Genomic DNA, 24,820 nt, shown 5'->3' on the forward strand with positions numbered 1-24,820 from the left:
TGCCATAATGCCCGGTTATTTTATGGTTGTAGCCATCGTTGTTTGCCGTGCTGGATTTGAACCCGCCAGCTTAGGTGTATGTGGCTAGCATCTTAGCTGCTTGAGCCACAGGCGCTGAGCCTTTCTTTGTTTTTTTTGAGACAGAGTTTTGAAGTTGTTTCCCTGTGTAGAGTGTCATAGCATCATCATAACTCATAGCAACCTCCAACTCTTGGGCTCAAGTGATGCTGTTGCCTTAGTTTTTTTCTATTTTTATTAGAGACAGCGTCTCACTCTTTCTCAGGCTGGTCTTGAATCCATGAGCTCAAGCAGTCCACCTGCCTTGGCCTCCCAGAGAACTAGGATTACAGGCGTGAGTCACTCTGCCTGGCCTCCCCTATTAGCTCTTGAGAATTTATGTGAGAAAACTTGCCTCACGTTCATTGAAAATAAATCAGTCAGTAAAATCTGTCATAGAGGGAAATGATTTGTGCAAATTATAGATCAAGTACTTTTCCAGTATAAATTGATTTACCTTGTTGCTTGAAAAAAGGCAAAATGGTAATTGTCTCCCAGATACCACAATTACCTGTTTTTGATATGTAAGGACATTGTATTCTCTTATAATTGTTATAAAACTATATTGATACTGAAACTATAATATTTATTTGAATTGACTAACTTGTTTTCTCTTCAGGCTGCTCACCTGTAAGGGGACCGGTTTCTATAAAGCTGAAAAGCCAGACCAGTAGGATTTTGATATTTCAGAGGTTGTGTCCTAACATTGAGGCTTCCCAGGTGTCTTTTCATTACTTGTGCTTGTGAACTCTTGGGTTGCTTCACTGAAGAAACTGTTAACACTTAATTTTCTTACTTCCCTGCTAATGACATTTGAGGTGTCTCCTTCATTTAGATAGAGCTATATTTGTTTTGTTTAGTGACATGTTAGACACTAAAAGAAGGCTGTTAGGTCTTGATCATTGCCTAGTGTCAAAACATTTCTATGTAGCGGGGCGAGGTGGCTCACGCCTGTAATCCCAGTACTTTGGAAGGCCGAGGTGGGCGGATTGCCTGAGCTCACCAGTTTGAGACCATCCTGAGTTAGAGCAAGACCTCATCTCTAAAAATAGCCAGGCGTTATGATGGGCACCTGTAGTCCCAGCTACTCAGGAGGCTGAGGCAAGAGAATTTCATGAGCCCAAAAGTTAGAAGTTGCTGTGAGACATGAGGCCACGGCACTCTACCGTGGGCAACAAAGTAAGACTCTGTCTCAAAAAACAATAACAACACAAAAAATTTCTATGTGACACATTGGGTCATTTATTTTATTTTATTTTTTTGAGACAGTTTTATTTTGTCACTCTTGGTAGAATGCTGTGGTATCACAGCTCACAACAACCTCCAGCTCTTGGGCTTAAGCAATTCTCTTGCCTCAGCCTCCCAAGTAGCTGCGACTACAGGTGCCCCCCACAACACCTGGCTATTTTTGTTGCAGTTGCCACTGCTGTTTTAGCTGGACTGGGGCCAGGTTCAATCCTGCCACCCTTGGTATATGGGGCCGGTGCCCTTCCCACTGAGCCATAGGCGCTGCCTGTCATTTATGTTTTTATTTGACAAATTGGATGTCAGAGAGTAGGATAGTGTGGATGGGAAAGTTAGTCAAGGAGCAGAAGATAAATTTAGACTCATTAGACTGGGTTCATGTGCTAGATAAAAATGAAAGGCCAGAGCTTCTTACATCTTTAATATTTTTATTTATTTATTTTTTTTTGTAGAGACAGAGTTTCACTTTATGGCCCTCGGTAGAGTGCTGTGGCATCACACAGCAACCTCCAACTCCTGGGCTGAAGCGATTCTCTTGCCTCAGCCTCCCGAGTAGCTGGGACTACAGGCGCCCACCACAATGCCCGGCTATTTTTTTGTTACAGTTTGGCCGGGGCTGGGTTTGAACCCGCCAACTGCGGTATATGGGGCCGGCGCCTTACCGACTGAGCCACAGGTGCCGCCCACATCTTTAATATTTTTAATCTTCCTGACCCCACTTCTGTTTTGGCTGTGGAAAAATCTCTATTCCTTTTAGAAGTTCTAAGCTGGCTTGGTGCCAATAGCTCAGCAGCTTGGGCACCAGCCAGCCACATATACCAGAGGTGGTGGGTTCGAATCCAGCCTGGGCCTGCCAAACAACAATGACAACTACAATCAAAAAATAGCCGGGCATTGTGGCAGGTGACTTAGTATCCCAGCTATTTCGAAGGCTGAGGCAAGACAATCACTTAAGCCCAAGAGTTGGAGGTTGCTGTGAGCTGTGATGCTACAGCACCCTACCTAGGGTGACAGCTTGAGATTCTGTTTGAAAAAAAGAAAAAAAGTTCTAAGCTATTCTTTATGGGTCTTCCAAATCAGAGAGCAACCAAGTTCTGAGCCATAGACTAATAATGTATGTGTACTTTTGGGGAAAAATGCAGAGCTACCAAAACTTACCAACTTTTTCTTTAGGCATATTGTTTAAAAGTGGAAATAATAGCTTTATTTTCCTCTGCTTTAGCTTTGTCTTATGAATGACATAGGAACAGTGAAGTAGAGTTTGAAAGCTAGAGTTCTAATAAGTAGTCACGTCACTAAATAACTTGAGTGTTTCATTCTGTGGATGTTGAGAAAACAAATGTGAAGAAATAATTAGTACTTACTTGTACGTATGTTTCTGGCAGGTGCTGTTGGCAGCAGCGGTCTGCACAAAAGCAGGAAAGGCTATTGTTTCTCGACAGTTTGTGGAAATGACTCGAACTCGGATTGAGGGCTTATTAGCAGCTTTTCCAAAGCTCATGAACACTGGAAAACAACATACATTTGTTGAAACAGAGAGTGTAAGATATGTCTACCAGCCCATGGAGAAACTGTACATGGTACTGATCACTACCAAAAACAGCAACATTTTAGAAGATTTGGAGACCTTGAGGCTCTTCTCAAGAGTGGTAAGAGTCCTGCTATAATATTGGTTCCACTTTTTATTTGTTTTTTGTATGTGAAGCTAGTTTTTCCTCTCAAGCAGCTAATGCTTATCAGTTCACAGATTCCCACTTCCCCACCCCAGCAACTTATAGTTGTTACTTCTTATTCATACAACAAACATTGGGTGTCTTTCTAGGCTGTAAGTATCCCAAAAGAGGATATGAGAACTACCCTTTTATTTCCCAGTTCTTTTTTTTTTTTTTAAGAGACCCAGTCTCACTTTATGACCTTTGGTAGAGTGCAATGACATCACAGCTCACAGCAACCTCCAACTCCTGGGTTGAGGCGATTCTCTTGCCTTAGCCTCCTGAGTAGCTGGGACTACAGGCACCTGCCACAACGACCAGCTAATTTTTTTGTAGCAGTTTGTCCGGGGCTGGGTTTGAACCAAACACCATTGGCACATGGGGCCGGAGCCCTTCTTACTGAGCCACAGGCGCCGCCCTATTTCCCAGTTCTTAAGCAGTGTAACTCTAATCTGTCTTGTGGGGTCTGACATTTGTTCAGCCACATGTTTTTTTTTTGTTGTTGTTCGTTTGTTTTGTTTGTGAGGTAGAGTCTCACTCTGTCGCCCTGGGTAGTGTGCTGTGGCATCATAGCTCACAGAAATCTCAAACTCTTGGGCTTGAGCAGTCCTCTTGCCTCAGCCTCCTGAGTAGCTGGGGCTACAAGTGTGTGCCACTAAGCCCAGTTAGTTTTTCTATTTTTAGTAGAGTTGGGATCTCGAACTCCTGAGCTCAAGCATTCCACCTAACTTGGCTTCCCAGAGTGCTAGGATTACAGGCGTGAGCCACTGTGCCCAGCCAGCTTTTTTTTTTTTTTCTTTGTTGAGAAGGAGTCTTCCTTTGTCACCCTCAGTACAGTGCTGTGGCATCACAGCTCACAGCAACCTCAAACTCTTGGCTCAAGCATTTCTCTTGCTTTGGCCTTCCTAGTAGCTGGGACTACAGGTGCCCACCACAACACGCAGCTATTTTCTTTTTGTTGTTTAGCAGGCTTCCGCCAGATTTGAACCCACCAGCCCCGGAACATGTGGTCAGCACCCTAACCACCGAGCTACAGGCGCCCAGCCCAGTCATGTTTTTTAAATGATGTTCTTTAGATAAAACTTAATTGATGTAGGGCGGCGCCTGTGGCTCAGTTGGTAAGGCGCCGGCCCCATATACCGAGGGTGGTAGGTTCAAACCCAGTCCCGGCTGAACTGCAACCAAAAAATAGCTGGGCGCCTGTAGTCCCAGCTACTCGGGAGGCTGAGGCAAGAGAATTGCTTAAGCCCAGGAGTTGGAGGTTGCTGTGAGCTGTGTGATGCCATGGCACTCTACCGAGGGCCATAAAGTGAGACTCTGTCTCTACAAAAAAAACAAAACTTCATTGATGTAGACACACATGCAAACTCAAAGACTTACGCTAAAGTCTCCTAAAATAAAGACCAAGGGATGGCTCAGCGCCTGTAGTGCAGTGGTTATGGCGCCAGCCATATACCCTGAGGCTGGCGGGTTTGAACCCACCTGGGACAGCTAAACAACAATGACAACTGCAACAAAAATTAGCCTGGCGTTGTGGTAGGTGCTTGTAGTCCCAGCTACTTGGGAGGCTGAGGCAAGAGAATCACTTAAGCCCAAGAGTTGGAGGTTGCTGTGAGCTGTGACGTCATAGTGCTCTACCGAGGGCAACATAGTGAGACTTTGTCTCAAAAAAAAAAAAAAAAAAAAAAAAAACTGGGCAGCACCTGTGGCTCAGTGGATAGGGCGCTGGCCCCATATACTGAGGGTGACAAGTTCAAACCCAGCCCCAGCCAAACTGCAAGAAAAAAATAGCCGGGCATTGTGGTAGTCACCTATAATCCCAGCTACTCAGGAGGCTGAGGCAAGAGAATCACCTAAGCTCAGGAGTTGGAGGTTGCTGTGAGCTGTGATGCTACGGTACTCTACCGAGGGTAAAGTGAAACTATCTCTACCAAAAAAAATAAATAAATAAAAAGACTGAGCTAGGCTTGATAGTAGCTAGTACTCTGAGATAGTTGGGAGAGGCTAAGGTTGGGAGGATTGCTTGGGGTAGGGTGCCGGTCCCATATGCCAGAGGTGGCGGGTTCAAACCCAGCCCCAGCCAAAAACTACAAAAAAAAAAGACTAGATGGAGCTAAGAAAGGGATGCAGGATTATTGAAATTTGTATACTTTAAAGGATAAAATTTGGAAACATAGTTGCTGATAAAATTCTAAACATTTCTTTTTCATTGCTGTTCATGATTAGATCCCTGAATATTGCCGAGCCTTAGAGGAGAATGAAATATCTGAGCACTGTTTTGATTTGATTTTTGCTTTTGATGAAATTGTCGCCCTGGGATACCGGGAGAATGTTAACCTGGCACAGATCAGAACCTTCACAGAAATGGATTCTCACGAGGAGAAGGTGTTCAGAGCAGTCAGAGAGGTAAAGTAGAGTGTTCTCTGGGACTGCCAGTTTTTATGTCTTTCTGTATGGCCTCACTCATCTGATTTTCCTGTTTTGACTTGCTAATGTAGTCTGTACTCAAAGCTACATCCCTATGTACGTATCCTTCCTTAGACTCAAGAACGGGAAGCTAAGGCTGAAATGCGGCGTAAAGCAAAGGAATTACAGCAGGCCCGGAGAGATGCAGAGAGACAGGGCAAAAAAGCACCAGGATTTGGGGGATTTGGCAGCTCTGCAGTATCTGGAGGCAGCACAGCTGCCATGATAACAGAGACCATCATTGAAACTGATAAACCAAAAGTGGCCCCTGCACCAGCCAGGTATATTATGAGCAACTTTAGAACTCCAGATAAAGGGTATATGTATGTGTATCTGTGGAGTGATAGCTGATTTCTAGGCAAGCTGTAAATAATTACTTGAAGAAGTCAGATGTGATAATATATTTGGCCACATAAAATAAGGGGATAAAGGACAAACCTGAATGCTGTGTTTTTCCTGTTTTTTTTTTTTTTTGAGACAGAGTCTCAGGCTGTTGCCATGGGTAGAGTGCCATGGCATCATAGCTAACAGCAACCTCCAGTTCTTGGGCTTAAGTGATTCTCTTGCCTCAGCCTCCCAAGTAGCTGGGATTACAGGCGCCTGCCACAACGCCTGGCTATTTTTTGGTTGTAGTTGTTGTTTGGCAGGCCTGGGCTAGATTCGAACCCGCCACCTCCAATGTATGTGGCTGGTGCCTTAGCTGCTTAAGCTACAGGCACTGAGCCTGGAAGGTGGATTTTTATCTTGATGCTCAAAGATTCATTTCAGGGGATATTTGTGAATTACCTGAAATTATATGCAAAATGTTGTTTGTGCACAGGTATATTTACTCTGGATGAAAGATACAAAGTTTTCTTTGTATATGTTTATAAAAATATTTTTGGTCTTTGTGTAATGAAACTTACTTTTTTTTTTTTTTTTTTGTAGAGACAGAGTCTCACTTTATCACCCTGGGTACGGTGCCGTGGCATCACACAGCTCACAGCATCCTCGTGGCATCACACAGCTCACAGCATCCTCCAACTCCTGGAGCTTAGGCGATTCTCTTGCCTCAGCCTACCCAGTAGCTGGAACCACAGGCGTCCGCCACAATGCCTGGCTATTTTTTTGTTGCAGTTTGGCCTGGCTGGTTTTGAACCCACCACCCTTGGTATATGGGGCCGGCGCCCTACCCACTTAGCCACAGGCCCCACCTGAAACTTACATGTTAATAGTGATCGTCAGCTGGCAGTTTGGGCAAATTCTTAATCCTAGTTGTCCACCAACACTAGGAAGCTTGTGTTTTTTCTTCGAAGTCTTCACACTCCTCTCTTAGAATAGCCTTAAAGAAAGCTTCATTAATATGGGATTATTAATGTTTTTTGTTTTTTTTTTAATTTTGTATTTTTTCTTATTTTGAATTCTTCCACGTAGGCCTTCAGGCCCCAGCAAGGCTTTGAAACTTGGAGCCAAAGGAAAGGAAGTAGATAACTTTGTGGACAAATTGAAATCTGAAGGTGAAACTATCATCTCCTCCAATATGAGCAAACGAACCTCTGAAGCAACCAAAGTGCATGCTCCACCCATTAATATGGAAAGGTAATTTGTAACTTTCAGTAAGACCAGACCACATAATTTTTGTGTTGAATGGTCTTGCATTTTTTTTTTTTCATTGTTTGGGATTCATTGAGGGGACAAAGAATTAGGTTACACCGATTGCATTTCTTAGATAAAGTCCCTTATAATTGTGTCCTGCCTCCAAGAGGTATGCCATACACTGCGGCCCCCATCCCCCTACCTCCTCCCCTCTCCATGCTCCCTCATTCCCCTACCCCACCCCTTGTATTAGCTCATCTACTGGCTTCATATTAGAATTGAGTACATTGGATTCTTGCTTCTCCATTCGTGTGATGCTTTACTAAGAAGAACGTGTTCCACCTCCATTCAGGTTAATACAAAACATGTAAAGTCTCCATCTTTTTTTTTTTTTGTGATCTCTCAGGGTGGTTTTGATTTGTATTTCTCTGATGATTAGGAACAGTGAGCAGTTTTTCATGTGTCTCTTAGGCATTCGTCTGTCTGCTTTAGAGAAGGTTTGTTCATCAGACCACATAATTTTAAAAAAATCTTATTGAGTGTGTTATAAATTCTTTTAACGCCTTTTAATCTTTCTTGATTTAAAAGATTTATTCAGAGCATGTTCTACATATTAACTAAGTTTTTTTGGTTTTTTGTTTTTTTTGAGATGAGGCCTCACCTCAACACTCAGTCATTTTTTTAAAAAATCATGATTGGGGTTTCCAGCCAGCCATCCAGCCATCTACTTTCTGTGACGTTTAAACCTTTTCCTTTGTCAGATAAATAAAAAAGTTGTCTTGATGCCTAGTCTACAGCTTTTCTCTTAGAATGGACTTTAATTAGAGGGCTGGAGCTATGATGAGCCCACGCTATATTTAGGCATGTCTTTTTCTAATTAAACTATAAGTAGAACTAGTCTTTAATCCAAACTTTGTAAATATCTTTATCACCAAATCAGCATGTTGTCTTTTTGCCTTTTAAGTGTTTGAACCCAGTATGGAATATTTTGATTTGTCTCTAATCTGAGGCTGAAGTACTGGTTGGTGACATTTTTAAGTGGTAGTTATCAAGTTTACATATTCAAGACTCAGATTTCTTGTCTTGAAGCCCAGACCTTCTGTTCCTGCTGATGGTTTTGAGGTCAAGTGAAAGATTGGACTGGGAGTATACCTCTATCAGGTGCATAAAAGAGGAGTGTTTACTCTTTATATGTCCTCTGCTCTATGAAATGAATAGGGTTACATTAGGATAAATCTCCTGACTCACTAAAGTTCCTATGCTATTTCTAGTGGTTGCTTTGAGTGAGATAGAGGTGTTATGCTTTTAAAATATGTTGGAGACTGTCACATATTAAAGACAACTTGAGCCTGGCATGCTGCTTCAGCTTGTAATCTCAGCACTTCGGGAGGCTTAGGCAAGAGGATAGCCTGCGGGCCAGAAGTTTGAGACCAGCTGGGATAACACAGTGAGACCTAGTCTCTGGAAAAAAAAAAAAAAAGGAACGTAAGCCAGGTATGGTGGTATGTGCCTATAGTCCCATCTACTTAGGAGGCTAAAGAGGGAGGTTCTGTTGAGTCCAGGAATTTCATTCCAGCCTAGGCAACATAGCTAGACCTAACCTCTAGAAAATAATTTTATTTTATTTATTTATTTTTTTGAGATAGAGTCTTACTTTGTCACCCTGGATAGAGTACTGTGGCGTCATATCTCACAGCAACCTCAAACTCCTGGGCTTAAGAGTTCCTCTTGCCTTAGCCTCCCAAGTAGCTGGGACTATAGGTGCCTGCCACAACGCCCAGCTGTTTCTATGGAGACAGAATTCACTCTTGCTTGGGCTAGTTTGGAACTCCTGAGTTCAAGCAGTGTACCCTCCTTGCCTTCTACAGTTCTGGGATCATAGATGAGAGCCATCACACCTGGCAAAAATAGATACATATTTTTTAAGGACTAGAGAGTCTTCTTTTTTCTTTTTTTTTTGAGACAGAGTTTCACTTTGTCACTCTGGTAGAGTGCTATGGCATCATGGTTCACGGCAATCTTAAACTCCTGGGCTCAAGTGATTCACTTGCCTCAGCCCCCCCAGTAGCTGGGACTACAGGCTCCTGCCCAGATGCCAGGCTATTGTTTTTTTTTTTTTTTTTTTTTTGTAGCTTTTGGCCGGGCCAGGTTTGAACCTGCCACCTCTGGTATATGGGGTTGGCGCCCTACTCCTTGAACCACAGGTGCCGCCCTGCTATTGTTTTTTTTTAAGAGACAGGGTCTCGAACTTGCTCAGGCTGGTCTTAAACTTGTGAGCTCAAGCAATCCGCCTGCCTTGGCCTCCCAGAGTGCTAGTATTACAGATGTGAGCCACCATGCCTGGCCCTTGAGAATCTTTTCTAAATGATGAAATACTTCTTGGAGCAAACTCTTATGAGGGTAAAATGGGACCCTGCATTGTGTCAGTATACGTTCCTTTGTGTTCTTGAGTCTAATGCCTTTATTTCTAGGAAGACATGAGGTTGGAACAGAGAACAAAGTAGTACACAAATATTCTTTCTGGCCTTTGCATTTCACCCATCTAAAAATAGTTCTATTAATAATTAGTGTAGCAGCAGTGCTTTTTCTTTTGAGACTGGGTCTTGCTCTGTCTCCCAGGATAGAAGGGCATCATAATAGATAACTCACAGCAACCTCAGACTCCTGGACTCAACTACTCCTCCTGCCTTAGGCTCCAACTAGCTGGGACTACAGGTGTGCATCACCACACCTGACTATGTTTCTTTCTTTCTTTTTTTTTTTGAGATAGAGTCTCACCTTGTCACCTTTGGTACAGTGCCGTGGTGTCATAGCTCACAACAACCTCAAACTCTTGGGCTTAAGCAATTCTCTTGCCTCAACCTCCCAAGTAGCTGAGACTACAGGTGCCTACCACAATGCCCGGCTATTTTTTGTTGCAGTTGTCTTTGTTGTTTAGCAGGCCTGAGCTGGGTTCAAACCCGCCAACCCTGGTGTATGTAGCTGGCACCTTACCCACTGAGTTATGGGCTCTGCCCTTAAATATATATATTTTTAAATATTTTGCTTTCAGTTGTTTTAGTGTGAAGTTTTTTTTTTGCTGGGGCTGGGCTGGCACCCTACTCCTTTGAGCCACAGCCACCGCCGGTGAAGTTTTTTTTTAATTTTCTTATTTATTTATTTATTTATTTATTATTGAGACAGTCTCACTTTGTGGCCCTTGGTAGAGTGCTGTGGCATCATAGCTCACAGCAACCTCCAACTCTTGGGCTGAATCGATTCTCTTGCCTCAGCCTCCCAAGTAGCTGGGACTACAGGCGCCTGCCACAACACACGGCTATTTTTTGGTTGTAGTTGTCGTTGTTTAGCTGGCCCTGGCAGCCTTGGTGTATGTGGCTGGTGCCGTAACCACTGTGGTACAGGTGCTGAGCCGGGGGGATATATATATATATATATATGTGTGTGTGTGTGTATATATATATATATTCCCCCTCCACACACACAGTCTCACTATGTCACCCTTGGTAGAGTGCTGTGGCGTCACAGCTCAGAGCAACCTCTAACTCTTGGGCTAAAGGGATTCTCTTACTTCAATACATTATCAGATATTGGCCTTGTGTTTACACAATTCTCTTGCCTCAACCTCCCAAGTAGCTGGGACTACAGGCATCTGCCACAATGCCTGGCTATTTTTTTGTTGCAGTTGTCACTGTTGTTTAGCAGGCCCGGGTCAGGTTCAAACCCACCTACCTCCATCTATGTGGCTGGTGCCCTAACTGCTGAGCTACAGGCACTGAGCCGAACCTGAAAATATTTTTTTTTTTTTTTTGTAGAGACAGTCTAACTTTATGGCCCTCGGTAGAGTGCCATGGCATCACACAGGTTACAGCAACCTCCAACTCCTGGGCTTAAGCGATTCTCCTGCCTCAGCCTCCCGAGTAGCTGGGACTACAGGCGCCCGCCACAACACCTGGCCATTTTTTTGTTGCAGTTCGGCCGGGGCCGGGTTTGAACCCGCAACCCCCGGTATATGGGGCTGGCGCCTTACCGACTGAGCCATATGCGCCGCCCCCTGAAAATATTTTTTAAATGGAAAGTTGTTTTAGTTTTTTTTCTTACAGCTGTCTGGTATTCATTTGTGTAGGTATACCTTTATTTAAGTAGTCCCCTATTGGTGGACATTTAGGTTGTTCCTAAACTTTTGCTATTACAAACCATTCTTCAGTGAATAATTTAGTACACTGTTTTTGCACAGGTGGGATTTCTAGAATAAATTCTAGAGAGCAATTGCTGGATCAAAAGATACAGTGCTTTAAATTTCAGTAGCTATAGCAGTGGTACCTTTAAAAAGTTAAAATAGAAAATGTTGTTGATGGCTAATCACTGTTAAACCCTGGAGAAGGGGAGTTCTGGTTTCTACCTTTCTGAACAAATTCATTTTCCTTAAAGTGTGCATATGAAGATTGAAGAAAAGATCACACTAACCTGTGGACGAGATGGAGGATTACAGAATATGGAGTTGCATGGCATGATAATGCTAAGGATCTCAGATGACAAATTTGGCCGAATTCGTCTTCATGTTGAAAATGAAGATAAGAAAGGGGTGCAGCTACAGGTGTGTGGATAGAGGCTTTTGATAAAGAGTGTTGAGAGTGTGTGTTTTATCTAGCAGTGTTTCTCACTAGGGTTCCTCATCTGAACAACAGAACATAAAAAATTATTCAAGTTTTGTAACACCATTCTAGATTCATTGCAAAGAAATCAGTTTATTACATAACAGTGGATACCTGAGAGTGAGTGACAGCAGCTGTGTTAGAATGGCTTTTAATATTAGAATTGAATGAAAGGTCAACTTGAAATCTAGTAAATGAGTTCCTACTCACAAAAGATGCAAAAAGGTGTTTAGCTTTTGTTATTATGAAAAGAGTAAATTGGGGCGGCGTCTGTGGCTCAGTTGGTAAGGCGCCGGCCCCATATACCGAGGGTGGCGGGTTCAAACCCGGCCCCGGCCAAACTGCAACCAAAAAATAGCCGGGCGTTGTGGTGGGCGCCTGTAGTCCCAGCTACTTGGGAGGCTGAGGCAAGAGAATCGCTTAAGCCCAGGAGTTGGAGGTTGCTGTGAGCTGTTTGAGGCCACGGCACTCTACCGAGGGCCAAAAAGTGAGACTGTGTCTACAAAAAAAAAAAGAAAAGAGTAAATTGGCTTGGCCCCCATAGCACAGTGGTTATAGTGCCAGCCACATACACCAAGGGTGGCGGGTTTAAACCCGGCTAGAGCCAGCTAAACAATTGCAACAAAAAAATAGCCGGCGTTGTGGCGGGCGCTTGTAGTCCCAGCTGGGAGGCTGAGGCAAGAGAATTGCTTAAGCCCAAGAGTTCAAGGTTGCTGTGAACTGTGACGCCATGGCACTCTACTGAGGGTGACGTAATGAGACTCTGTCTCAAAAAAAAAAGTAAATTAAAATATATATGACATGATATTTACTCATTCTGCCTTAAAATAACGGGCAGTGCCTGTGGCTCAGTGAGTAGGGCGCCGGCCCCGTATGCCGAGGGTGGCGGGTTCAAACCCAGCCCCGGCCAAACTGCAACAAAAAATAAAATAGCCGGGCGTTGTGGTAGGAGCCTATAGTCCCAGCTGTTCGGGAGGCTGAGGCAAGAGAATCGCGTAAGCCCAAGAGTTAGAGGTTGCTGTGAGCTGTGTGACGTCATGGCACTCTACCTGAGGGCGGTACAGTGAGACTCTGTCTCTACAAAAAAAAAAAACTACCAGTGCTTATTTTGTTAGCTGAAGGCCAATATCTGATAATGTATTGGGAAAGTACATAAAATCCTTACAAAATAAACTTGTATGTTCCAGCAATTGGTTATATCTGAGCTCTTTTCTTTATATTATTGCTGTTGTTCCTTGGCATATTTTATTTAGGTGGTTGATTTTTTTTTTTTTCCTGTTTTTTTGGCTGGGGCTGGGCTTGAACTCGCCACCCCTGGTATATGGGGCCAGTGCCCTACTCATTGAGCCACAGGCGCCACGCTAGGTGGTTTATCTTAACATTTTTTGTCATAAGAGCAAAGCCTTTTCAGGGAAGAATATGTTTTTGTTTTGGGTTTTTTGTGTTTTTTTTTTTTGCAGTTTTTGGCTGGGGCTGGGCTTGAACCCGCCACCTCCAGCATATGGGGCCAGCGCCCTGCCACAGGCACTGCCCAAGAGTATGTTTTTGTCTACTTTTTCCTTCCATAATCAGCACAGAGTTGCCTTTTGAAGTGGTGTTTATATTATTGACAATATCTTTGCTTTGAAGTATATGTAGATTGCTATCTAAAAGTGATTCTTTTAAAAAGATTAGACTTAGTTTAATTGGTTTGAGCTTGAACAACTTTTGCTTCCTAGGAAAAGTTGCAACTGAATTAATACACAGAGTTTAACCTTCTCCTACCTCTTTACATTAAGGGCAGGACTGCTATCAGATCCAGGCAGCTGTTGAACATCTGACCCTAGTCTTCTTGGCAAGCCTGGCCCAACATGAGGCTGCTCCCTGTGAAGTATTTTTGGAAAGGGACTTGGTTAATGGTCTTTTAATTTTTACAATTACAAACTTGTTCCTCAATGGCTTGTAGTGTTGAAATTAGTTTCTTTTTCTTTTCTTTTTTTTACTTCTACTATGAACCTTACAGCAAAGTTTGTTTTTAATTACTCTTACTAGTTTTTAAATGTCTTAAATCTTTTTAAAGGCCTTTTTTAGAGAGATAGTCTCACTCTCTTAACCACTTTTTGTTTGTTCATTTTGGAGATAGGGTCTTGTTTTTTCTCCCAGGCTGGCGTACAGTGGTATTATCATAGCTCACAGCAACCTCAAACTCATGGGCTCAAGCAATTCTCCTGTCTCCCTGTCTTGAGTAGCTGGTACTATGGATGCACACTACCATGCCTGGCTGATTTTTCTATTTTTTTGTAGAGACAGGGTTTCTTTCTTGTTCAGAGTGGTCTGGAACTCCAGGTCTTGATCAATCCTCCAGCCTCAGCCTCCCAGAGTGTCAGGATTATAAGTGTGTGAGCAACTGTACCTGGCCAACTTTTTTTTAATTTTTTTTTTTTTTAGAGACAGAGTCTCACTTTATCACCCTTGGTAGAGTGCCGTGACATCACAGCTCAGCAACCTCCAACTCTTGGGTTTAGGCGATTCTCTTGCCTCAGCCTCCCAGTCATCTGCCACAATGCCCGGCTATTTTTTTTTGTTGCAGTTTGTCTGGAGCTGGGTTTGAACCCACCACCATCGGTAATATGGGGCCAGCGCCCTGCTCACTGAGCCACAGGTGCCACCCTGGCCAAATTTTTATTTATGTATATATTTATTCATTTAAGTCTTTGAAGCTGATGCCCATAATCTTAGCTCTCTGGGAGGCTGATGTGGGTAGATTGCTTGAGGAGCTCAGGAGTTTAAGAACAGCCTAAGCAAAAGCAAGACCATCTCTACAAATAGCTGGGTGTTGTAGTGGGTGCTTGTAGTTCCAGCTACTGAGGAGGCTGAGGCAAGAGGATCCCTTGAGTTGAAGAGTTTGAGGTTGCTGTGAGCTATGATACCATGGCATTCTACTGCGGGAGACAAAGTGAGACTCTGTGGCAAAAAAAAAGAGGGAAGAAGATAAATTTTTCCTCAAAAAGATTGGGAATTGGTCAGGTACCCCTATTTTAGATGTTTAGATTGTGGGCCACATAAGCCCCTTTGGGGTTTGCTTTCTATCTTACCATGTCTGAACCTCAGAGGTTTTCCTTTTCTTCTCATTCTAGACTCATCCAAATGTGGATAAAAAACTTTTCACTGCAGAGTCTCTGATTGGCTTGAAGAATCCGGAGAAGTCATTTCCAGTCAACAGTGATGTAGGGGTGCTAAAGTGGAGACTACAAACCACAGAGGAATCTTTTATTCCACTGACAAGTAAGTGCCTCTGGCCCATTCCACTAAGCTACTCTGTGTTGAGAACTAGAAATAACTCTGGCTTGTATGCTCTTATCTTCATTGCCATACCAAAATTCTTTCTGACAAAATGACCTTTCAGACTGGACTCAGTGGTACATTTTATATATTTTATTACTTTTTTTTTTTTTTTTTTTTTGGGTTTTTTTTGGCCGGGGCTGGGTTTGAACCCGCCACCTCCGGCATATGGGACTGGCACTCTACCCCTTGAGCCACAGGCGCCACCCACATTTTATATATTTTAATCATTAATTTTAAATACTTTAATTTTGAAACTGTTGTTTTTAATATAGCTTACATTAGGATGTTGTAGGCCTGCAGCTGTTGGTCAGCTTTGATTTGCCATGTTAACTCTTCTCCTTTTTCTAATGTTCTAGTATGGCTGCTTTGCTTTTCTTCTCAGTTAATTGCTGGCCCTCAGAGAGTGGAAATGGCTGTGATGTCAACATAGAATATGAGCTACAAGAAGATAATTTAGAATTGAATGATGTGGTTATCACCATTCCACTCCCGTAAGTAGTGTCCCCGTGTAATCATGTTCTCTATGTTGGACTTATAAAACTGATCTTTTAGAACTTGTTTTGGAGACAGTACCTAACTATCCATTCTGAGATGCTTCTTAAAAACACCAGTTGTGAAAGGAGCTAGACATGGAAGGCTACATACTGTGTGATTCCATCTCTGTGACTTTTTGGAAAAGGAAACAGAAATCAGGAGGTGGAGAGGAAGGCACTTGACTGCAAAGGGGCACAGGGGAACTTTTGGGGATGATAGAAATGTTCCATGACTTGCCCTTGTATTGGCAGGACATACACTAAAATTGAAATGATAAAGCCAGGCACTGTGGCCCACACCTGTAATCCTAGCACTCTGGGAGGCCAAGGTGGGTGGATTGCCTGAGCTCACAGGTTCAAGACCAGCCTGAGCAAATGTGGGACCCTGTCTCTAAAGGATAGCCAGGCACCTATAGTCTCAGCTACTTAGGAGGCTGAGACGAGAATCATTTGTGCCCAAGAGTTTGAGGTTGCTATGAGCTGTGATGCTACAGCACTCTACTGACAGTGACAAAGTAAAACTATCAAAAAAAAAAAGAAAGAAAGAAAAGAAAATTGGCTCAGTGCCTGTAGCACAGTGGTTATGGCCAGGCTGGCAGATTTGAACCCAGCCCGGGCCTTCTGAACAGCAATGACAACTGCAACAACAACAAAAAAATACCCAGACATTGTGGAGGGCGCCTGTAGTCCCAGCTACTTGGGAGGCTGAGGCAAGAGAATCACTTAAGCCTAAGAGTTGAGGTTGCTGTGTGCTGCTGAGGGAGACATGGTGAGACTCTGTCTCAAAAATAAAATTGAAATGATACACAGATTAGCATGACCCTTGCACAAAGATGACAAATTTGTGAAATTTAAGTGTTCCATATATTTTTATTTATTTTTTTTTTGTAGAGACAGAGTCTCACTTTATGGCCCTTGGTAGAGTGCCGTGGCCTCACCCAGCTCACAGCAACCTCCAACTCCTGGGCCCAAGTGATTCTCTTGCCTCAGCCTCCTGAGTAGCTGGGACCACAGGCGCCCGCCACAATGCCCGGCTATTTTTTGGTTGCAGTTTGGCTGGGGCTAGGTTTGAACCCGCCACCCTCGGTATATGGGGCTGGCGCCCTACCGACTGAGCCACATGCGCTGCCCAAGTGTTCCATATTTTTAAAAAATGAAATGAAAAAAATGTTTATGATTTGATTGTGATGGTGTTTATAAGACTGTATACATTTCAAAGGGATGGCTTTTACTGACCTAAAACCAAATCAAAAAAGCCAGTAGTAGTTCTGGAACTATGTTTTCAGATGTTGGTCCTCAGTTTGTTAATGTAGTAATGAAGACTTCCAGAAGGAGGAGCCACTTCTTAGTCAGACTTTTCTCTGGTTTTGCGACTTTCAAAGAAATGAAGTCTATCAGAGAGAATTTTTCTGTTTTGCTTGCTCCCTAAACTTTCACTGCAGATGATAATGTGTGTTCAAGGGAACTATTGATTCTTGCTGAAACAAGATAGTTACATTAGTTTCAATAAATTTCCTAACAGATTTATTGAAGTGTAATTTGTAATCACCATACAATAAACTACACATACTTAAATTGTGTAGTTTTGACATGTACACACCTGTGAAGCCATCACCACAAAAAAGATAAAGAAAATATCTGTCACCCCCAAAAGTTGAGTTACAGTAAGTTTTTGTTTTGTGCACTTACATGGCCTGTTCTCTAAAATAACCTGGAAGTACCCTCTGTAGTTGATAGCCTCAGTACCATTTCCAGGGACTGTTACTACTTCACCAGTCACTCTCAGCTCCTCTCTACTCATCAGCCCCAATGATTAAGTGCAGTATTTAATTATGAGTACCAATACTAGTAAGTATGCTTGGTTTTTATTCTTAGTTTACAATTTCTGTTGTATTGCTCAGTTACTGTTGCAGGGAAAATGGTACTAATTTGTAATTTTGTTACCTTTTCGAGGATTCAAAAATGTCATGTCTGGTTTTAGTCATTCTGATTTCCATTTGTACAAATACGGTTTATTGCCAGTATCTCCTGTAAGGGGGATAACCATCTTATTCTCCATCGTGTGGTTATTTTTTCCAGAACAATAGATGGCTGCTTTGAACCATTGTAGAACTTGGGCATTGGTGTCAGGTGGAGTTGTGTTTGTCAAGATTTATTTTACCTTGCTATTTTTAGAGTGCCACACTTTTTAGGCTTCTTCATTTACCCTATAATTGTGGTTGAGTGGTTTCCTGTGTTTTAGTTCAATTTTGCAATGGTCTCAAGAAGAGACCCTTAGATAGCATTTTATCCCATTGTTAAGAAATGATCAAATGAGAAGAGATCAGAATCAGAATTGGAGCAAGGGCACAGAGAAAAAATATGCAACCTAAAATTGATAGGGAAGAATTAATAGTCTATGCTACCCTTAAAATTTTCTTTATCTTTCTTATTTTCCCTGCCCCTAAGATAAGCATTGAGTCTCACTGGAGAATTAAAAGGCGGTAAATTTAGAATATGTAGGAGTAGGTGACAATGCCTGTCAGCCATGTGTGGGGGTGCAAATTATATCCTAACTAGCCCTCGTTTTCCTGAAGATTAAGGACAACTGTGTATCTCTTCCATCATAGTTCCATTTTGCCTGGAAGTATTACTTTTACTAAGTATGCTTTTACTTGTCAAATGAAAGTCCATTTACTAGATTGTAATCAAACTCACTGGCATCAACTTCAGTGAGTTTTGAAACATTCTAAAATCTTTTGAAAAAATCTTCTCCCACATTCATTTCCATTATTGGTGTTTATGTTTCTCCCCACTATTACCCAAACTGCTTTCCTTCCCACTGTTACCTATAAAGAGAGCTACATTTTGTTAAAATTCCTTCTTGACAGGACAACAAACATTGGTGTGGGATTTTTAGAAACATATCCCTTTTACACATTGGTCAGTTTTTGTCTACTCCTGGCTGCCAGAGCTAGTCCATAAGTGAGAGCATCCCATAGGCATAATTTACCAAATACTTGTTTTTTGCATATATCCATATTAACAAAGAGAATTGAGTGAGACTCTTAGCTAAGGTACTAGGACATTGTTGGATCCTCGAAGTTATTAGGGAGCCTAATTTTTTTTAGGACTGCATAAAAATTCCTTAGAGGGCAGAATTTGAGGAGCATAATCAAATTTGGGGTTGTTTTTCTTTGGTGGAATTCTTTTAGCTCTGGACAACTAACTTAACCAGATGTTTCTTACAACAGATCTGGTGTCGGCGCACCTGTGATCGGTGAGATTGATGGGGAGTATCGACATGACAGTCGACGGAATACCTTGGAGTGGTGCCTGCCAGTGATTGATGCCAAAAATAAGAGTGGCAGCCTGGAGTTTAGCATTGCTGGGCAGCCCAATGACTTCTTCCCTGTTCAAGTTTCCTTCATCTCTAAGAAAAATTACTGTAACATACAGGTACCCAATTTTAATAGAGAACATACATGGGGAAGCAATAGGACAGGTGCCAGATATATAGCTTAGCTTCATGCTCTGATGACATTCAGAAAAGCTGATGTCCCCTGTGGGATTCCCCTTCTGTATGATCTTGGTCAAATTCTTTATCTACTTTACCTAAGTTTTCCTCTCTAGACCAGACAAAAGAAAAGATCAGATCAGTAAAGAAATTGAGCCTGTGTCTCAAGCAGCTAAGGCGCCAGCCACATACACCTGAGCTGGCAGGTGCTTGTAGTTCCAGCTATTTGGGAGGCTGAGGCAGGAGAATCGCTTGAGCCCAGGAGTTGGAGGTTGCTGTGAGCTGTGATGCCACGGCACTTTATCCAGGGTGACGGCTTGAGGCTCTGTCTCAAAAAAAAAGAAATTGAGTATCAGTACATAAAAAGTACTTACAGATTGTACAAGATTTGTTCACAGTTAGTTACCTATTTTTTTAACCTCAAATTCTTTTGCCAAAATACCCATGATTTTGTAATGCTTTGCTGTCACTTGGATTTGGAAGGCAAAATTACTGCAAAAAAAAATCCCTAATTTCATTCTTTTACAAATGGAAATGGTTTGGAAGTTATTTATGTGACATATTCCTTTATTAGTATAAATAATCATCAGACAATTCTGTCGTAAACCCTATTCTTTAGGTAAGCAAAGCAATGGAAATGTGTGGACTGTTCCTTGAGATGACAATTTTTAACTCTCTTCCTCCAGTCTTTTTTTTTGAGACAGTTGCATTATGTTGTCCTCGGTAGAGTGCCTGGCATCCCAGCTCATAGCAACCTCAAACTCTTGGGCTTAAGTGATTTTTTGCCTTAGCCTCCCAAGTAGCTGAGACTATAGGTGCCCACCACAATGCCTGGCTATTTTTTTTTTTTTTTTTTGGTTGTTACATTGCAGTTGTCATTGTTCAGCTGGCCCGGGCCCGGTTTGAACCCACCAACCTGGGTGTATGTGGCTGGTGACCTACCCACTGAGCTACAGGCGCCGCCAGCTATATATATATTTTTTAGAGATGAGGTCTCTCTCTGGCTTAGACTGGTCTTGAACTCATGAGCTCAAGCAATCTACCTGCCTCAGCCTCCCAGAGTGCTAGGATTACAGGTGTGAGCCACCATGTCCAGGTTTTTCTTTTTTTTTTGAGACAGTCTCATTTTGTCACCCTCAGTAGAGTGTTGTGGCATCATAGCTCACAGCAACCTCAAACTCTTAGGTTCAAGTGATCCTCTTGCCTCAGCCTCCCGAGTAGCTGGAGACTATAGGCACCCACTACAACACCTGGCTAGTTTTTCTATTTTTAGTAGAGACGGAGTCTCACTTTTGCACAGGCTGGTTTTGAACTCCTGAGCTCAAGTGATTCACGTGCCTTGGACTCCCAAAGAGTTAGGACTACTGGCGTGTGCTACTTTACCCAGCCTATGATCTACATTGGATCTCAACGGTTGTCTTTTCTCTGCCTAGAAAGCACATTAATCATGTTGGTGGGAAAGAGTAATGGTGTGAGCTACAGTTGTAAATTGAACTTTTGTTTTTTTTGGTGTTTCTAAGTTACTTTTAATACTGCTTTTGGGGACTTTGTTCTTTTGTGGGGAGATAGTGTTGATTGATTGATTAAGACAGAATCTTGCTGTGTTGCCAGGGCTAGAATGCAGTGGTGTCATTGTAGTCAGTGCAGTCTCACACTCCTGGGCTCAAATGACCCTCCTGCCTCAGAAAAATTGGCCAGGCCTGGTGGCAGCCACTCCTAAGTAGCTGGGACTACGGGTGGCTGCCACCAGGCCTGGCCAATTTTTCTCTTTTTATGATGGGGTCTTGCTGTGTTGCTCAGGCTGATCTCAAACTCCAGGCCTCAAGCAATCCTCTCGCCTTGGCCTCCCAAAGTAGTAGGATTATAGACATGACCCCTCACACCTGGCCTAATCTATTATTTAATGAGAATTTAGTCAGCATGTTGAAGACTCCAAACCTCTTTCTGCTTTACCTAACTCTTGTTTATTTTCCTAGGTTACCAAAGTGACCCAGGTAGATGGAAACAGCCCTGTCAGGTTTTCCACAGAGACCACTTTCCTAGTGGATAAGTATGAAATCCTGTAATACCAAGAAAAGGCAACCAAAAAGGAAAATTTTCAAATTAATAAAGAAGAAGCCAACAGTGGCTGAAGAGTTTTTTCCAAATTTACAAGCCATTGGAGACCCTATTTTTCCTGATACAGTACTCGAGTCTCTGCGCGCAAGAACCCTCAACTCACCCCCGTGTTTCAGTGTCACAGAGACATTCTTTGAGAAAGAAATGGCACAAACATATAAAGGGAAAGGCTGTTGATTTCTTTGGCAGATTTTAGTAGCCAGCAGGAAAGCAAGCTCTTCGGAGAATGCCCCCAGTTAAATACCTCCTCTGCCTTCACCTAAGTTGCTCCTTCATTTTAATCCTTAAATATAGTTATATTTCATACTTACTTGTTTTTTAAAAATTTTCTTTGTAGAATATTTTAATTTTTCATAGTCCTATCTTTTACCTTTAGTTTCTTCTTTCTGTTCATTCAATTCAGCACTGAGATCATCTGTATACAGCCATTGTATTTGTTTTACTCTCCTGAAACAAGTTTATCTAACTCATTCTTATTTTTTGGACTATGCAGATTAACTGTTTAAGGGGTCTGGGGTCTAGAAGCTAAAAGATAAGGATGTCTTCTATCCTTTTCTCCTGTCCATTGATGTCTACACTTTGCCAAGTTGTTTTCTTTTCAAAGCTTGTCCCTCCAGTTTAGATTAGTACTGTGAATCCCACTTTGTCATTATTAAAGGTAGCTGAGAAGTAGCTTTTGAATGGCACAGCCCCTCTTCAAGATGTCTGAGAGAATGGTTATTTCCAGTTATTTCATATCCACATTTAATCATGTCTGCTGCTAGTGCTACCCAAGCTTCCAGTTCTCTACATTTTGGGTACTTAAGCTAAAACATAATGGCTTATAATCTTCATAATCTATTCACATTCTCACATTTGCCACTTCCCTCTTCCCGAGTGCTTTTTTCTCATTAGTCCTCTCCTTTCTAGCAGAAATGAGGTTATGATTTGGAGGCTGTGGGTTTAGTGAATCTTTGTGCCAATTGCACTGGCCCTGAATGATCAAGGAGACTTGATTTTCACCACTAGATTTTTACCATTTCAAGAAGTGGCTGATTATATTGGAATGTCGGGATTACTCATATATACCCCATTTCCCACCAGCTTATCTGTCCCTATCTCTGAAATCCTTTTCTTCCGCCTAAGCCTTTTGGGTGTCATCATGTAGTGGTTGTTCCCATCTCATCCCTTACTTTTTCAATGGAGACTGAAACATCAGCAAGCTCTCCTTGGCTTTTAACCCAGTATTGCATTCAACAGGGTGGCCAAAGAGTTGCTGCAAGGCTGCAGGGACTGGAGTGGGAAGAGTGGACTGTAGATGACCTCCTACATGCTTAGCTTGCTGGCTAGCTCCACTCCCACTCCGAAGAACATCTGGCCCTCCCTGCAAAGAGTGTACTGTACTTGAAGCAAAGTAGTTACACAGACAGCCATGGATGGAATTGCTTGCCAAAGAAATTTCTAGCCTTTCTCTTTCTCCTAACTGCAGCAGGGAAGAATCTTTATCTCTAGCTTGGTTTCCACATGAGATTTTTCTGAGGAAGGAGCCTAGGACAAGAAGTTGGTCATGTAGTCAAATAGGCAAGAAATCTTATTAATCCAGTTTTGTTCAAAAGTTGCTTGTCCATATGATTTTTTAAGTCAAGTTTAATTTCACAAAAACTTTTGTTTTTCTGAGATTACTTTTGGGGTAATATTTAAAATGAGAGATGTTTTGTAACCCTGTAAAATACATAGGGAATATAACATTCCAATGTACACAAGGAAGGCAAATTCTTTAATCAAATAAAGAGTATTATAAAATGAGATGTTTATTGGATTTGACTTACACTTTGGTGTCTGCTTGTTGCTTCAGGATGCTGTAATGGGACCTAAGGTTAAAAATTAATGACATGTTTATCTTAAGAGAAAGTAATCTCTATCAGAGAGTATTCATTGCGTTTTCTCCAAATTATAGGTATTGTGTCTCCTTGTGTATTTTTCTGCATTTTAGGCATGCCCATATGCACACACCTACACACTTGTGCTTCTGACAGCATAGCTTTTGAATTTGATGCTACTGATGGCCTGTGGTGGGGGTGGGATGTAGTCTTAATTTTGTTAGGGGCAGTTGTAGAATCAGAGAAGGAAAGTTTCTTTTTTTTTTTTTTTTTTGAGACAGAGTCTTACTCTCACCCTGGGTAGAATGCCATGTTGTCATCACAACTCACAGCAACCTCAAACTGTTAGGCTCAAGCCATCCTCCTGCTTCGGCCTCCTGAGTAGCTAGAACTACAGGTGCTCACCACAACTCCTGGCTAGAGGTTTCATCTCTAAAGAATGATGTTAGGTGGTATCTCAGAGCTTTCTCTTCATTAGTGGTGAGAAGTAAGCAAGCCAGGGTTGAGTGATGAATGCCTTGAGAATTGTTGGCAATTCCCTCAGAAAAGACTTCTTTCTTTTGCCTTTTTTTACTTGGGAAAACTGTTGAATGTCTGCAGATTATTTTTGGAAGGCAAATTAATTATTCCTAGTAAGTCTGGAATGAAAACATTTTTATTTTAATGGTGAAAGCTAAGATTTTGGTGGGGGGTTTTTTGTTTTTTGTTTTTTCTTGGTGAAATAGTATCTGATCTGTCTAATATTGTTAAAGTGTGGCTTGGCTCTCTGAGACTGTAACCTTAATCCAATGAAGAACATCAAAACCATGCCCTGCCCCTAGACTGGATGCTACTCCCACTGTGGCATCAAGTGGACTTTTGGTTGGCCTCTCGTGACGGAGACTATCAAAATAATCAGATCTGACTGAGCATTGTGTTTATTGTAGAAGGTTCATGGTACTTGCTCTGGATTAATTAATTCCAGGTCTACATACAATAACTAAGAAAATGCCATGAAGGCTACATTGAACAGTTTGATGAGAATATTTCAGATTGTATATGAAACCAGCACATTGTACCCCTTGATTGCACAAATGTACACAGCTATGATTTAACAATAAAAAAATAAAGTCAATATCAAAAAAAGGCAAAAAATACATATATATAAAAGGAAACCAAAAAAATTCCAGGTAGGGGAAGTAAGGGACACACCTCTGACAAGAGTTCCTTTTAAGATCTGTCGATAATTTATCCATAGTAGCTTCAAACCTCAAATCTATCAACCCAGGCATCTGGATAGAGGAAACTGCCCTCTATTTTCTTTTTTTTTGTTGTTTGAGCCAAAGTCTCACTTTGTTGCCCCTGAGAGAATGCCGTGGTGTCATAGCTCACAGCAACCTCTTAACTCTTGGGCTCAAGTGATTCTCCTGCGTCAGCCTCCCAAGTAGCTGAAACTACAGGTGCCTGTAACAACTCTGGCTATTTTTAACTTTTTTTTAATTTTTCTTTTTTTCGAGACTGACACATTGTCACCCTCGGTAGAGTGCTATGGTGTCACAGCTCACAGCAACCTCAAACTTGGGCTCAAGCAATTCTCATGCCTCATCTACCCTGGGACTACAGGCGCCTGCCACGATACCCGGCTATTTTTAGAGACAAGGTCTTGCTGTTGCTCAGGCTGGTCTTGAACCTGTGAGCTCAGGCAATCCACCCGCCTCGGCCTCTCAGGTGCTGGGATTACAGCTCTGAGCCACCGGGCCTGGCCTCTGGCTATTTTTAGAGATGAGGTTTTACTTTGGTTTAG

The 24,820-nt window shown here is 42.2% G+C and overlaps 1 protein-coding gene and 1 non-coding gene across 2 annotated transcripts in view; both read left to right on the plus strand.

The window, feature by feature from the left end:
- Positions 1-22,963, plus strand: part of ARCN1 (archain 1) — a 39,349-nt gene extending 16,386 nt beyond the window's left edge. Inside the window, exons 2-10 of the mRNA XM_053593762.1 lie at positions 2,688-2,951; positions 5,241-5,420; positions 5,556-5,761; positions 6,894-7,058; positions 11,484-11,649; positions 14,824-14,971; positions 15,414-15,522; positions 18,798-19,002; positions 21,037-22,963. Coding sequence (XP_053449737.1) covers positions 2,688-2,951; positions 5,241-5,420; positions 5,556-5,761; positions 6,894-7,058; positions 11,484-11,649; positions 14,824-14,971; positions 15,414-15,522; positions 18,798-19,002; positions 21,037-21,126 — 1,533 coding nt within the window. The 3' untranslated portion in view covers positions 21,127-22,963. The remainder of the gene's footprint in view (positions 1-2,687; positions 2,952-5,240; positions 5,421-5,555; positions 5,762-6,893; positions 7,059-11,483; positions 11,650-14,823; positions 14,972-15,413; positions 15,523-18,797; positions 19,003-21,036) is intronic.
- Positions 16,327-16,434, plus strand: LOC128589431 (U6 spliceosomal RNA). Its single transcript, XR_008381010.1, has one exon. It is a non-coding gene; the product is annotated as a U6 spliceosomal RNA (small nuclear RNA).
- Positions 22,964-24,820: the final 1,857 nt, after the last annotated feature.

Source organism: Nycticebus coucang, chromosome 6 (genome assembly GCF_027406575.1).
Source record: "Nycticebus coucang isolate mNycCou1 chromosome 6, mNycCou1.pri, whole genome shotgun sequence".
In the NCBI taxonomy this organism is placed as follows: domain Eukaryota; kingdom Metazoa; phylum Chordata; class Mammalia; order Primates; family Lorisidae; genus Nycticebus; species Nycticebus coucang.